The sequence below is a fragment of the Pinus tabuliformis genome, chromosome 7 (genome assembly GCF_031772625.1).
Source record: "Pinus tabuliformis cultivar Carrire ecotype Pingquan chromosome 7, CPIR1, whole genome shotgun sequence".
NCBI lineage: Eukaryota > Viridiplantae > Streptophyta > Pinopsida > Pinales > Pinaceae > Pinus > Pinus tabuliformis.
Window position 1 is genome coordinate 643,151,276 of NC_142293.1, and position 16,627 is coordinate 643,167,902.

A 16,627-nucleotide genomic window follows, 5' to 3' on the forward strand; every position below is an offset into this window, starting at 1 on the left:
ACACACTACTTCAAGCGTTTTAACCGTAAAAACTTTCTTTTTTTCAATAGCTTGATAAAAAATAAATATAAAAAATTGACATCACCCTCATACTAGGTGGTAGAATGTTTTTCCAACTCAAAAATACAGAATGGCAGCTGTAATTGTGGAATAGAGGAATAGAATGAATGAATGAATGAAATCTTAACGTCTACGAGACTAGCTATATATAGTCTATCGAACCAAAAAAATAAACTTCCACATACTCAAAGGGATCAAATTTCTTCTCGTGCAAATTTCTTTGACAGTACAAAATACAATGGCTAATTTTTCATTGTTTAAGTTGTATTTTTAAATGTTATATAAAATACCTAACTTAAACTTGTAAGTCTAAAAGTCAAACATGTTTGTTGGATATGTATATATACCTTAAAAAAACCCAAACAGCACTGACACACTACTTCAAGCATTTTAACCATAAAAACTTTTTTTTTTCGATAGCTTGATACAATATATACATTAAAAAAAATGACATTACCTTCATATACGGGGTTGCAGAATGAATCTTTCAGACTCAAAAATACAGGGTTGCAGAATGAATCTTTCAGACTCAAAAATACAGAATGGGCAGCCGTAATAGCCGTAATAATTGTGGAATAGAATAGAATGAAAGAAATTTTAACGCCCACAAGACTATCTATATATAATCTATGAGACGAAAAAATAAACTTCCACATGCTCAATAGGCGGCATTGAATTAGCTGGATATTCGTTTCTTACATTTCTACAAAGCAGATATTATGACTCTATAATAGTAATCGTTGTAGATAGTCCCTGAGATTGCACAACTAACTTGAGGCTAAGCCATAAACTTCTTCGGCACTGTTACTTACATTAGCCTTCTAAATGACCATGACAGATATACTCCACGCTTCCGTCACAGATATATTCAATATATTCAAAAGTTAAAACAATAAAAATTCCACTAAAACAGACGATATTCGTAAGTTCCGTTATAAAATCTCCAGTCTCAAATTCTCCTCCGGTTGTCGTGTCGTGGCTTCTTGACCGCTGAATTTGTTTCGGTTTTGCTATGAGATTCTTTTTTACCAAAAACCCCTTCTGTACTGTTAAATTGGGTTGAGACTGGCACACTGGATATCTGTCAAGATACACAGATAATTGTGGCGAATCATAGTCTTGAAGGGATACTTTTTCAAAATTAAATGTAGATAATTGTTGCAAATCATTGTCCTGAAGGAACGTTTTTTCAAGTTTTCAACAAGATTGATCTTTCCTCGTAAATAAACAAAAGCTTTAGAGAGAGGAATACCGTACTTTGTCAAGCTTCTGTCGAACATATTGCACTGTCGCGTTCATAGAGGGCAATGAGAAGTACTGCATGAAGAATAAAAATGAAGAAATTATTTAGAATCAGATTTAACTGAAAGGGCCTGGGTTTCATGGAACAAACCATCCAATAAGATTGACTTTTACTCAAACCGATTGTTTTTCAGCTAGACAATGGTCCACAAAAGGTATCACCAACAACATAAATGGCCTACTTAACATACCATTTCCTATGTAGAAAATGATAGGATGCAGAAAAGATCAACGTGCTTGTTTGGAATACAAACCAGCGATTTAGTAGGATGCTAGGCAATTTATTGAAAGCACAAGCTGAACATTTTGTACATTCTGTACATTGGCAAGATCAATGTATTTTCTTGCTAGACGTCGTAGTCAAAAATACTTGAAAGGCGAAAATCTTAAACTGGAAATTAATTAAATCTAATGGACTTGTGCTTTACTAGATGTTGCATAAACTTTCAATCCATTGGGAAAGGCATTGTCTACTTGTTAGACTTTTTGGAGTTTCTGGCAAGTTTTTGGCCAGAATCCGGTGGAAAAATTTGTGGTCAAATCTTAATCTGCGTTGTTTAAATTGGTTTTTTGATTGCATATATAGATTCAGCACCCTGAAAAACCCCTGGGACATTTGGATTGTGAAGAGTTCACCCCTAAGCATGTGATTCCAATAAATCCCTGCCGGCTTTTGAGCAAATTAGACTGGAAAATAAGCTGGAAAACCTTCCTAAAAGTCTAACAAATAGCCTATCCTTTGAGAAATATAGTTGACAGAGGCCTAAAATCTAGGGCAATCTGCTATAAAAGTATGTCGTCTCAAGGGCACAATTTATGCAGACCAATAGGAAGAAGATATTAAAAAAAAGGTAAGGAAATTTATTTGAACAATAAAGGGAAACACTGCATTGTATGGCATATAATAGGGCATTTCTACCTCCAAATTTAGTTAGAAACGTTAATATTTTTAAAAATTGGACACCTAGTTTTGTCTATGGAATGTCCAACCGCTATGACATTTTTGTTTAGTAGTTCCTTAGCAGAAGGTTATTTTTACTGCTCCTCATGTTAAAAGAAAATATTCTTGTCAAGTAGTCTATACTATAATACTACACTAGTTCTATAAAAAACTGACAATCAATTTTTTTTTTGACATCTCCAAATTTGTTACAAACCCCTACCGTAAACATGTACTGAAGAGTAAGCAGAGACACAAATCTGAACGAATTAGCTCTCTTTCATTCTTCAACTATGTGCTCATATCAGCGGGTATTAGAGCCTAATTTGCACTCTTGTTCCTAACTTTTAGAGACTGTAGTCCCATATCCAAGTTGGCACCAAATGCTCCAACAATGTTGCAAGTAAAGCCACCTCAACTTTTTTATCCTCTTTTAGAGAATAAAAAATAGAAGAAATTTATGGCAATTATTATTGGCAATGTTGACCCTCTTTTCTTTGTCCCGCCATCTCCCCTTTGGCTGCCACATCAGTCATCTTTACCAGGCCATGTTGAACCCCTTGAAGTTGGCCCTTCTTCATGGCACTCATGACCTGCTATAATGACTGCTTTTCACTCCCAATTTGTTGTCCTCAAAACATTACAGTCCAGACCACAAGTCAGCCCTCAAACAGATAGGTTTGCCCTCTTTTATTCTGCTTACTTAACCAACTCAAAGCTATCAAAAGTCAGCCCCCACAACTACAAGGTCAACCCAGATTTATTGCTCTGAAATCTGATCTTCTTTCTTCCTGTTATGGCCTTGTTACAACAAAATCTAGAACATTAATGCAAAGCCTCACTAGCACTTTCGATTAAGGCCAACAATGGGATCAGCCACAATAGTCACCTTAGTAATTGTTCCCCTGTTGTTTTTTGGACAAATATTATCCCCACAAGGAAGGCTTCTAGCAGATCTCAGAGATTAAATAACTCAATAACTCTCACATTAAATATCTTCCAGGTTTTTTAACTGAATAACACACCCAAAGATGATATTCAATAAAGTTGGGCTCCGAGTAAGGTGAGAGAGAATTTAAAGTAACGAGTTTAAAAGAGCTATGGTTAAATCTAGAGGGCTTGAATAGTTCTGGAGAGGCTCAAAATTAGCAATTGTTGTTATAAATTAGGGTTTTTAAACAATACAAATTACATCATGCAAAATTGATGACAGCAATAACAAAATATCCTAAAATTGATGAGAAGCAAGAAATAAGAAAAGGCTATTTAATGAGTCAACTAGGAAAAAGGTTGCAGCAATTTTTCAATGGCTGAAAATGCATAAAAACTTAAAAGCTGTAAATACCTATATGTCAACCCTAAAAAGGTGGTTAAAAAATGCATTAAAAATGATATTTTGCTTTTTCAAATTAGTAGATGCAAAGCCTAATCCTAGAACTATGAGGTCCAAAGTATTTTATGCTATTAAATGCAGATTTTGCCATAAACTAATCCTAATTTAGGCTAGAAAGTATAAGGAAAAATAAATTAAATTTAAGGTTCTAATTTTAGAGGATTAACACCCTAATAGACTAGTGCCCTTTCTCAATCCTTGCTAGAGTCAAAGGGCAAAGTCTATGAAAGAAGACCAATTGGAATGATTTATGAGACTGAAAATGCTACAAAGAAGTTTCTCTTATCAAACCCTGGTGACTTTCAATCAATTGGAGATAGAAGGTCAAGGAAGCTATACCAAGGTTCCTTGATAGAAACTAGATAATAATTTTGCAACAGGAAACGTTAGAGCCATAAAAGATTCAATACATATGAAGAAAATTTCAGTGGAACCCTAATTCTACAACAATTACAAAATGGAAGAAAATACTTAAAATAAAATTACACTAAATAACCACAAGAATCACTTCATCATTCAAGGAAAAATTCCCTTCAATCACAATATGCTCCCCAAGACACTTCGCTACATCAATTCTCCATTGCATCCAAGAGAAATAAGCTATCATTGTGCACTCTCTAACAGATGAGTGAGAATGATAGAATAATTCTCTCAAAATCGAGTTCCCTCAATTTATAGAAGGGCAACCAAGTTAATTTAGGAGTAAAATTGTCTAAAGCCCTAAAAATAACATAATATGTGATTACAAGTAGGTTACAAGCACACCTAAAAGATAGTTATCTCCATGATAAATCATAACACTAAGCCTCTTTTTAACCCACATGTGAGTAAAACAAGCCTCCAAGGGTGGCATCATCCTCTCTACAAGAGAATATCTCCATCAAAATGTGCCATGGATGGGTCAAAATAGTACTCCTCCATCAAAAGGAAATCTCCTCATCAATAAGGTGTCTAATCATCAAGCAAAACCCTCTTCAGCAACACATCATCACTCCAAGCCACATAAGATGTCACAAGGCTAGGGTATGACATCATCATCTAGAGAAGTGTACCATGCCCTCCAAAGAGATCTCAAGTCATCATCATTGTCAAATCATCTCAACAAGGCAACATCCTTCAAGAATGTACGATGCCAGCATGGCGGTGTCCTGTTGTCTTTGGGGTACGTCATCTCTCTAGGTAACATCTTGGTCCAAATGCATAACATTTCAAGCTCTGGAGGGAGAGAAGGTCATCATTAGAGTCAGGCGTTAAATTTGACAGGTATTTACCTGTATTTTCCTTATTTAATGGTCAAATACTAACCATTTTAAAATCTACGCATCATTGATGATGGTTACCTAATTTTTCAAACAGTCAATTTGATGGGTGACTTAAAAATTTACCCATATCCACAGGCATAAATATGCAATTCCAAATAAAATTGCAAAAAACAAAAAGGTTAGTGTTCCTGCCTGCTGAGAGTCCAAGAATAATAATACTTTATGAGAGTTCAAGATAAGTATAGAATGCCCCAATAGTGGTGAAACTCCAAGAATCAAGATAAGCATAAACTCACTCATAGTGGCTCTTTGGACTTACTAGAAAAAACTTGTCTCCATCTTCACTCACACCATGCAATCTTGCATTGTACACATTAAGCCTAAAGCATGAAGCTTAAAGGTTGATACTCACATGACATGTCCACAGCCATAGGCCATTGGCATTCTATGTAAAACAATAATTGACATTTCTTCTTTATCTAGGTAAAAAAGTGGTTTTTCGTTTGATTTAGAGCAATGTTATCAAAACAGAATCAGTGATTGAACTGGAAAACCTTGTGGACCGGGAACCGGTCGGAACCAAACCGGAACTGGTAAAAAAGCTGGACCAAAAAACCGGTTGACCAAAAACACATTAATATTCAAATTCTAAAGAAAAACGTATATATACATGTGATTCCATATGAATCCAAACCATTTATACACAATAAGCAAAAGTTCTCATTTATATAGCATGTAAGGGTGCACATAACCAAAATAGCATTGAGTGCAATCCATCTCAGAACTGAAAATACATCAACAAATAGGCTTTAGATGGTCTCTAGCATAAAAAAATCATGCTGCAACAAATACCTACATATCATCAAAATCATTGCCTATCTTGGGATCTTTGTCATTAATATCACCCTCTAAGCATTAACATACGATGGAAAAAACGTAGCATGTCAAATCAAGATTTTGTTTGAGTGATGGGTACATTTTTAGTAGGGTCATGATAGAGGAGTTCGACAACCAATGTCACTAACATCAAGGTACATAGAGGGATTTGTGCTCTTTATTAAATACTAGTTCCTTACCCTCGTACATGAAAAAATCCAATGGAAATTTGTTATCCCCGCAATCCTGAAATCCTAAAAAATTGCCAAGTCTGTTGAATTTTGAGTGAAATCTAAAATCACAATGTGGTTATAATGTTAACATTTGGCTTGCATTCTCAAATTTGAAAAGAAGGGTTTGAGACAAATCTGGTAATGATATGCTTCCATATTATGGTCTGCATGAAAGTGTGAAGATGAAATCTGTAAGCGAGTGGATTGCCATAGCGAAAGGAGGATCACTGTGAACATCAATATGTACCTCTGCATGAATCTGCAACAAAATCTGTATTCTAAATGAAGCCTGTAGCCTGGAGGTGGTTTAAGTCCAGCATGAATGAACTTGCCCAATTTGAGGTCAATCTGCAAGGCACTTCTGAGCATTTTATTTAAATTTTGTTACAGGGCATCATGGTTGTGCATACGTTGTTTTGAGCATACTCAAGACAGATCTAAGTCTGGTGCGATCTCTTCTTGTCAATATAGAGATTTGAATGCTATTCTTCAACACCTAAAGTCATAAGCTCTCACAGATCGTTGGTGTTGTGTATAGAGGTGTGTTGCAGGCACATATGCTAGAGAAATACTGCCTTAAGGAGTTAAAGCACACAGTGATCCTTGTAACCATACTCCTCACTGGCACTATCCAGTGCTGGAAAGATCAGATGCATACCCATAAGGTGCCTGTCAACAAATGAAGAGGTGTAAATCTTCTGGAGTGAAGGAACAGACCTAAGGGTGCTTTATGATGGTCCTGAAGTCTTTTATGACAGAGCTTTGTAATCTTGAATGTCAATGATCCTCTGACTTTAGTGTTGAGAAATGTCATTGACTTTTGCAGTGTCTTAGATCTCAATGGCACATTGATAAACCTAGTAGCAACCACTGAACCTAAAGTAGTAATTGTTCTGAACTTTGTCTCATCCTCAGCAGTTTCATTTTCAATAAGACTGGATCTCTTGAAGTGTTGTAACTGAGATAAAGAAGTGATAACATTGCATGTAAATGATATTTGTTGGTGTTTCCTTTTGGGAAGGATAGTACAATAAGTACCTCTGGAGTAACACAATAGTTTCTGCTTCCAGTAAAGACCTCTGAAGAGGTACAGTATTTACAGTGGAAGATAATGAAGTTTTAGCAGTGGCAAAGTCTCTTCCAACAGTAGGTTTGACAGTTGATATTCACCATATACTATTGAGCAGAGACTTTCAGCAGAATCGGATCATCTGGTACTATGAAACATGTTTCATGTTCCTGCAAACAAGGACTAAGTATAGTATTGGATAGTTGTAGATGACACTGTGACAGTGATAAATTGCTCAGTGTTGTATGGCTGGATGTTGACACTTGACAATATACTTGATGTATGACTGTGACCTATACAGCAGTAAGATAACGTGTCAGTGAGCTTCCGTATAGCTTGAAGGCATGACAGGACTCTCATAACATTGACCTGTGTATGGCAGTAAGCAGAGAACAGTGATCAGCAGTGCGCAGTGACGGCAATAATAGATGGTATCAGAGGTTGCAGAGAATAGTGATTGAGTAACAATACAAAGGTAGCAGCTGAAGCAGGTGTGATAGCAGCAGCAGAAGCATTGATAGTTGCAGAGGCAGCAACCCATTGTACTTGGGTCATTATCCCTGGTACAAGGAACCCAACCTTCAGGGAGCATTTGCGTCCATTCTAGCTTGTTGGATAAACCTTAGGGAGTGTTTCCCTTCCTTCCAGGCCTTCCTGGTAAATTGTTGTTGTATGTACATTCATACATAACGGAGCTTTGATTAAAGCCAAATACTTGTTCACTGTCTACTTGATGTGATGGTTCCTTGATATATATTGATGCTCTGAATATCTAGGTTAATAAATTAACCAATTGAAAAGAAAAATGGAAATACTCATTCACCCCCCTCTCAGTATTTCCAACACCCAAAACATAGGATCTTCTCTTGTTAGTGATCAATAGTTCCGCACATTTGCAATTTTTGGCATTCCTCCCAACAAGTCCTACATGAATTTCTTCTCTCCTTTGCCACCTTGGCTCTTCCAGTCTCATTTAAGTCTTTTGCCCCTGACTTCGTAGGCACCAAAATTAATAATTAAAAGCAACAATGACAAAACTATGTTGCACAAAACTTCTAGGAACCCGGTGTTTCGGGCCGTACCCGTACCCGAAACTCCAAAACTCGACTGAAACTCAACCATCATGTAATCATCTATGCGAATTATATAGACTTCGCTTTCCTTCTAAATTGTCAGCTATGGGTCTTATTCCCTTTTTTCTTGCAAGATAATGTGTTATTCACTTATTCATAAATTTATTTACACACACACACACACATATATGACATTTCGGCCGACGTTTCCATTTTTGGGAGGCTGGAGGTCACATTGTTGGGCATTGGGTTCAGCGCTCCCCGTGTGTTTCATGACATGGACTAACCACCTCTCATGAATCCTAACTCTGGCAATTGTTGCAGAGACTAATGCCTGCGGGTTTTGGTCTAACGGCAATCATGATTCCAACAAGTTGTATCAGAGCGACAGGTCTTGAGTTCAAAACTCACCCGGCTCGCGCTGGGGGGAAGATTGATGGACATTGGGTTCAGTGATCCCTGCGTATTTTGCGACATGGACTAACCGCCTCTCATGCATCCTAACTCTGGTGACTGTAGCGGAGACTAATGCCCGCATGTTTTGGTCTACTAACAGCAATCGTGATTCCAACAGACATTTCTAAATGTACCCATTTCAAAAACTTTGAAATGTTTCAGCGCTTCGTGCAACTTAGTGACAAAACAATGATTCATGATGCGAGATGATTTTATTACAAAAATAAAGGCAATATATAACCCATTTGCACATATCCATAACTTATAGCGGTCTACACTAAGTTGTAAATCCTCGATAAGATAATTACCTTCTCACTTTTATTACCTTAGTTTTTACCTCTACTTAGGCCTACAGCTTAATGTACAACGTTAACAATGGTCAGTATATTCTAACAGCCTCAACAGTAATATCCTTTGTTTAAGTTTTCCAGACTTTTATGAAAGTTTACAAAAACAGTGAAATAAGTTTGTTGAGAAATTGGAACACAAAACTTTAAACGTCAGCTAAACAACAAATAAAATTGCAGAGAGAAAGTATATCCTTAAATATCTGAGAAAGGATGAAGAAAGACTACTTAAGATAAGAAATTGCTGGGATATTCCGACATCTGTCTGGACGATATTGAACAAAACTCCAAAATGTATATTTTCAAGAAAAAATTATTTACATAATTTTTCCCGAACTTTATTGTATGCATCATGTTTTATTATTGAAATGACTATTATGGTTCAAAACTATATCAATTTTAAGCTACACACACACACACACATATATATATGTATTTTACGATGCCTGCACAGAAAATTTTACCTGTTTAGAGGGCACCTCATCTGCTGTTAACTTTCTTTGACATTGAAAGCTTGCTGATGACCCATTGTCCATTTCCCTAATAAAAAGATAAGACCAAATACAGTTGATCACATAAAACATGATTGCAAACATACAATCCTATTATCTCTCTACCATTTGGCAACAGTTCGTTAATTGAAAATAGGAGAAACACTTTACTGAATTTTATGAACCAAAAGAGGAAATAACTCACTCTGTTGTCAAGCTTATCTGTTCCAAAGGAAATTTTGGGTACTGCTCAACACCACGAGGAAGAGAAAATGGTTCAAGAAGAGGATCTCGCTCTATTGAACTACTTACAGCTGGGTTCAAGTGTTTTCGTTTGCTAGCTTCATCATACAAATAGGTTTACATCAATACAAATACAAAAGTGAAAGACCAACAATATTGCATAAATTGCATACAGAAAAGTCATACAAAACAAAGGTATAAAAAAATGCCTGGTAGTGACAATGAAGAAGATACCCTAAATCATTCACAAGGAAAAATGAAAAAGGAAATCCTACGATTTAATCTGTTTAGCACTGTATGTCGCCGTTCCTCCAACTTGTCTTTTGTATCTGAAATAGTTTCATATTCAGGAGCGTAAGTTACTTGCAGTAGATTTCCCAGGAACTGGAACTCGTCAAGCTTTCTCTTTGCAAACCTGCACTGTGCAGCTAGAAAACTTCATAGTTAAGATCAAATTCTGAGACATCTGAAATATCTAATACCATCGCAAATGGTATCCAATGATTTGACCAATTAAAGAGAATAAGAGCGCTCGACATGCAAAAAGTAAACTTAATCATAAGTCTAAACCAACCATCCAGTGGTCTAGGCACCCCAAGCATGATGGGAAGTGCTTAGTGGGTTTCCTTGGGAAATGCATTACACAAAATAAAATAATATGTGTAAAATTTTCAACCCAGGTGACTGCTGTCGTAATGTTCTCTCATTAAATAACTCAAAACAGAATTTGCTTAACAGAGGAAAATTAAATTTCGGAACATTGCATCCATCACATAATAGCTGAAAAATGAACAGCAGAAGAAATAAAACACACACACAGGAATTTCCCTTTGGAATCAGCTTTTCATTCCGTTGATCAAAAGTTACAAGGTGACCTCTGCCACCTGCTTTTAACCAGCATCTGTATGGTCAATAAATCTCCTAGATCTTAAGTATACAGTCTGTGTAAGAAAGAAAAGGCTACAGCAGCACAGTACAGAATTACAACCTGCTCCTCTCTGCCTGTTTTGAACAGCAGATCACTCTTCCTCTTCTCTCTACACAGAAGCAAACCTAAGCAATCACTAAAGACAAAGTGCGGCCTGTATATGGAAAATACTGCTACAGCAGTGTGGTCTGCTGTATTTGTTAGTCACTTCAGCAATCTGCTCCTCTTCTACTCGAATGTGTGCTGTACTTTCTTCAGCTCTCTCTCTCTCCTCTCTCGTTTATGTGATTGGCATCTCCTATCTTGTGCTATTTATGCTTTGAGAGAAAATTACAATCTCCTCAATCCTAGCAACTAATCTCCTCAATCCTACCTGCCACCTATCTCGATCATCACATGTACAGCGACAATGAAATCCTAATCTAGTCACTAATGTTCTAAATTCTAGAACTCCTAAAACATTCTCATTTAAATTCATAAGTTAGAAGACTTCAAAACATTGAACCTTCACTTTTCTTTTTTAAGTGAAAATAAAAGATAAATATTTCCCATTTTTCCTAAGTGGTAACAAATAAAATATCTTAAACCACTTCCTACACAAACACACCAATGTTTTAAAACTCTGGACTTGGAATCGGAATCAGTAAAGGGTCAACTCAAACTTGGATTGATCTGATTTCAGTGACTCCATTTACCTAAAAATTACATAAAATATTTAGATTTTAATGAAAAAAATATATTTTAAAGATTCCAAACTATTAGAGACCAAATATCCAAAATCTGCTCATGTAATACTATGTAAGGGTGAATATATCAAAATGGCATTGAGTACAATACATAACATCAACAAAATACATACTCAATGAGACTCTAAATAGCCTTGATGTTAGGAATGTATTATATTCTTTGCATGGTTATCTATATGTTATAATCGTATGCGTCAAGTGCACCAAGGGGGTGGGGGTTACAGAAGAGTTCTAAGTGCTTTACCCCAGAAAAAAATGGGTTGTTTTTGGCCTATGGGAGGTTTGAGGCAAATTTGGCGAGCAAGTGGGCCGGGTGATAGGCAAGGGCCGTCTCTTTTTATTGGTAGGGTTTAAGAATTATGCTTTTGGTTTGTTCATAAAAAAAAATTGCATTTTCCATGCCGAATCTGCCATAGTGGGATCAAAAACCTACTCAATCGAGTAGGGCTGATTTGGTACCAAACCGGCTGAATCATGTATTGACTCGACCATTTTGGTAACAAAGTAAGCAACCAGTTCAGTCAATATAGTTGCTAGTCAACTCAGTTGAGTTGAACATGTCCAAGTTGACTCGAACTGACTTTAAAAACATTGGCTCATACTAAACCTGTGCAAGAAGTTCCTACTCAAGCTTCAGTTCTCAACACTCCCTTTTAGGGAGGAAGGAATTCTACAACAATCCAATTTAGCAAAGAAGGAATACTACAACAATCCAAGTCTGTCTCTATATGCTTCAAACTTCCCTTTTGCTAAGGGCTTGGTCAAAATATCAACTCCCTGTTGATATGTGGGAATATAATGGAGCTTCATTGCTCCCTTCTTAATCATCTCTTGTATGAAATGATATCTTATCTATATGTGCTTGGACCTATCATAAAACACTGGGATTCCCAAATAGTTTGATACAACTTCAGTTATCACAGTAAATGGTTGTAGATTCCAACTCTTAATCAAACAATCTTGCAAGTAACTTGTGTAATCAAATGGCCTCACAACTAGCAGTACTGGTTACTGTGTATTCTACCTTCTACCAAACTAAGTGCCATAGAATTTCACTTCTTTCTAAACTGGAAAATCATCATTGATCCCAAGCTAAAGTAGCACCCTAAGGTGTTCTTCCTGTCTATCACATTGCCTACCCAATCTGCCTACAATTTCATTTCACCGTGGTCAAGATATCTTAAAACATACTTTGTTGTGCCTCTCAAGTATTTGAGCATATGTTTTGCAACCACCCAATGCTCTTGCCTTGGCCCCACCATGAATTGACTCAAGGTATTCACTACAAAACATATATCTAGTTTAGTGTTTGACCAAATATATCAAGGAAACTATAAAATGAGATGTACCAACTCTGAATCTGAACCTATCACCTTTTTCAAAATAGTGATCATGGGTGTGACCATAGGTTTATAGTCCACCATCCATAACTACTTTAGGATCTCAACGACATACTTACCCTGCCTAAGGAAAATCTCCCATGGTCTTTTCCAAACCTCCAAACCCAAGAAGTAATACATCATGTCAAGGTCCTTCATTTCGAACTTAATTGTCATGTCTACTTTAGCACTTTTAAAATTGGCAACTAGGGCCAAACTCCATGTGGGTCATTTTATTTATGGCAGCTGATATTTTTCCTTGATTCCTCTCGTCGAGAGGTGTAGGATTGATCTAATGATCATCCGATTCTGACAAGTATTTATGAAGATATGAATTTATTTGTAATTACTTGACAAATTGTCAAGGTCGGCCAGCAGCTAAGTGTGTGGCACACATGCCCAGCGTTTCATATAAATATAAGTGAGGTTGAGTCATTATCTCATCTCATCTCATCTTGTCTTTTACTCTCTCACTCTCCTTACTTGATTGGGTTAACAAGGAACAGCTAACGTGGGAGAAGAAGGACGCAGCAAGGAGGCAAGGAAGACGCAGGTCTGTTCTGCGTTGACTTTTGTTGGCCTGGGTGCAGCAAGCAAGAGAGGACTGCATTGACCAGCGAGGGAGCCTTTTTGACTGCAGCCTAGTGTGGGGAGTCTCCCTCAAGCAAGCCACAATCCTGATCTGCTGTCCATGCACCTAATTTGACTCACAAAGTGACCAGCGCTTGACTGGTTAGGGCTGACCTTCATTGCTGTTGAAGGCTGAGTTGACTAAGGTTGACTCTAGCTATTTGTGATCCATTTGATCCACTTTACAAGTGCTGGTTAGGGGTTCTACTACTGCTGTCATAAAAATTTCTGCTGAACTACTGAAGATTAAAGAAGAATTGATCAAAGGGTTTCCCCGCATTGGGGTTTGTCCCGGCTAGCCACCACATTTGATGTCTCTTGTCTTGGCTTGTTTTCTGTCGATCTATTAATGTTCTATCTGCACTTTACTTTATGTTTATGCAATTGCTAAACAGTGGCCAATAAGAAGAATTGAAGTAAACTGCTCTAAGCATAGAACATACCATAAATTAACATGGTATTAGAGCTGAGGTGAAGACAAAGCCCAAGCAAGAGCAAGAGCAATCACCTAAGGCTGTTGAAGCAATCTCAAAAACTTCATGGGGTCCTCATCAAACTTCCTCTCTGAAGACAAGCTCCGTGAGAAGTCTGACTATGACGGATGGAAGATGTCTCTCGATCTGACATTAGAAGAGCAAGAAGTGTTGGACCATGTGAGAGGCAGAACCATTGAGCCTCCATCAAATGCATCCATTGTTGCTAGGAACAAGTGGACCAGGGGAGAAGTCAAAGCAAAGAATATCATCCGGGACTCTATCGACAAGCGCCTGGTGGCCTATGTTTCCGAGCTGACCACCTCCAAGGAAATCTATGATAGACTGGTAAGCTTATTTAAAGTTAATGATGCAAATCAAGTTTTGTTCCTTAAGAATAAGCTTAAGGAAATTAAGAAGGGCAAAGATGAGAGTATGCAAGCATACTTCTTAAGGATCACCGAGATCAAGAATGATCTCCTATCAATTGGGGAAGTCATTCTTGATAGAGAACTGACCATCACAACTCTCGGAGGGCTCCCATCTGAATGGTATATATTCAGAACCACTCTTCTCAACAATAATGTAATTCCTGGATTTGAGGAATTGATGGCGAGATGCATTCAAGAAGAGACAAGGATGGAAGAGCAGGAAATGCCTGCACTTAGAGGCAAACCCACTGCTTTACATTTACAACAAAATTGGCCACTATGCGAGGGAGTGGCCTGATAGAAAGGACACACATCAAGACAAGGATCAAAATCACTCCTGAGGCAATCCAAGGAATGGCAGGTTCAATGGCAAAGGAAAGAGGAATGCTGGAAATCAAGGAAGTGATCAACCCTTCAAGAAGGCAAGAAACTCCAGGTATGAATCTACTGTTGTTAACAATAAGCAAGATGAATATTATCTACCAGCGGCCCTCTCTACCACTGCTCCCCCGGACTCCTTGGGAAATTGGCTATTGATAGTGGTGCCTCAAGGCACTTCACTGGTTACAAAGAAGCTCTCTCTAATCTGATAGAGAATGAGACCAACCTGGAAATTGTTCTTGGGGACAACTCCAAATATCCAGTGAAAAGCGTAGGAAATGTTACTCTACAATTGAATCAAAGCAATACAATTCATTTGCAAGAAGTCCTATATGTACCTGATCTCAAAAAGAACCTGGTGTCCATTTCGGCAATTTAAGACAAAGGCTACAAGGTGGCCTTCATCGATGGCAAGGTACGTGTATGGAAAATGAATTTTAAAGATGTTTTCACTCTTGGGTTTCAAGTTAATTCACTATATCAGGTCGGAGGAAGTCTACTAGGTGTCATGTCTTGTGACACATCTCTTCAGTCTGAACTATCGCATCGGAGGTTTGCTCACCTTCATTATAAAGCTCTACCCGATGTGAGACAAATGGTGACAGGGATGCCCGAGTTCAAAGTAGAGCAAGAAGGTGTATGTCCGGGATGTGCCGAAGGAAAGCTCAAAAGGGGACCATTCCCCTCAAGCCATAGCAAGACCTCCTATATATTGCAGTTGGTTCACTCTAACATATCTGGTATGATGTCTGTGATTTCTTTGGGAGGATATTTATATTACCTCACTTTTACAGATGATTATTCTCACAAGACTTGGATATACTTCTTGAAAAAGAAGGATGAAGTGTTCTCCTAGTTTCGTCACTTCAAAGCCTTGATCGAGAATCAAACCGAAAAGAAGATCAAGATCTTAAGGACTGATAATGGGACTAAGTATGAATCCAATGAGTTCCATGACTTTTGCAAAGAGGCTGGCATTAAGAGGGAGACTACAACACAAAAGAAGGATGAAGTGTTCTCCTAGTTTAGTCACTTCAAAGCCTTGATCGAGAATCAAACTGAAAAGAAGATCAAGATCTTAAGGACTGATAATGGGACTGAGTATGAATCCAATGAGTTCCATGACTTTTGCAAAGAGATTGGCATTAAGAGGGAGACTACAACACCATATACTCCTGAGCAGAATGGTGTGGTGGAAAGGAAGAATCGTACGATTGTGGAAGTTGCCCATGCTATGCTCCATGATCAAAGGCTTCTGAAGTTTCTATGGGCCAAAGTTGCGAATACCGCCGTATATGTTCAAAACCGATGCCCTCATCAAGCATTGGGTTCCAAAACTCCCAAAGAGATGTTCACTAGTAAGAAACCTGACGTATCTCATTTTAGAATTTTTGGAAGTCCTGTATATTTTCATGTGCCAAAAGAGAAAAGGAATAAACTGAGTGCATCTGGAAAGAAAGGAATCTTCGTGGGCTATAGCGAAAATACTAAGGGTTGTAGAACCTATGTGGCTGGTCAAAGGGAAGTCAAGATTAGCCATGATGTCACCTTTGACGAAGATATGGCTCTTAGTAAAGTTGACAATCCTCCTATATTAAGGAAATTCGGAGAAGCTGACACCACGAAACCAGAGGAAAAGGAAGATGAGATGATGCCCGATGTAGAAGAACCTATCGATCCTATTGATCCCCCTCCGCAAGAGCCCTCCTCTTCTAGGAAGAGGCCTTGATGGCTTAGGGGGACACTTGATGATGCCGAAGGACACATTGCACCCAGAGGGACTTTCCGAGAAAGCAAGAAGTTGGCCAGGTATCAAGGATACTTGACCCTCATTAGCACCATCATTCAAAATGAGCCTTCATCGTTCGCCGAAGCTATCAAGCATCAAGTATGCAAGGATGCTATGACTGAGGA

General features: G+C 37.8%; 1 protein-coding gene across 1 annotated transcript in view; it reads right to left on the reverse strand.

Annotated features, from left to right (window-relative positions):
• Nucleotides 1-681: 681 nt before the first annotated feature.
• The window catches only part of LOC149249093 (RNA-binding (RRM/RBD/RNP motifs) family protein), a 187,966-nt gene continuing 172,020 nt past the window's right edge, over nt 682-16,627 (reverse strand). The window contains exons 4-8 of the mRNA XM_089456168.1: nt 10,021-10,160; nt 9,708-9,843; nt 9,476-9,551; nt 1,318-1,377; nt 682-1,141 (exon numbers count right to left, since the gene is read on the reverse strand). Coding sequence (XP_089312294.1) covers nt 1,010-1,141; nt 1,318-1,377; nt 9,476-9,551; nt 9,708-9,843; nt 10,021-10,160 — 544 coding nt within the window. The 3' untranslated portion in view covers nt 682-1,009. The remainder of the gene's footprint in view (nt 1,142-1,317; nt 1,378-9,475; nt 9,552-9,707; nt 9,844-10,020; nt 10,161-16,627) is intronic.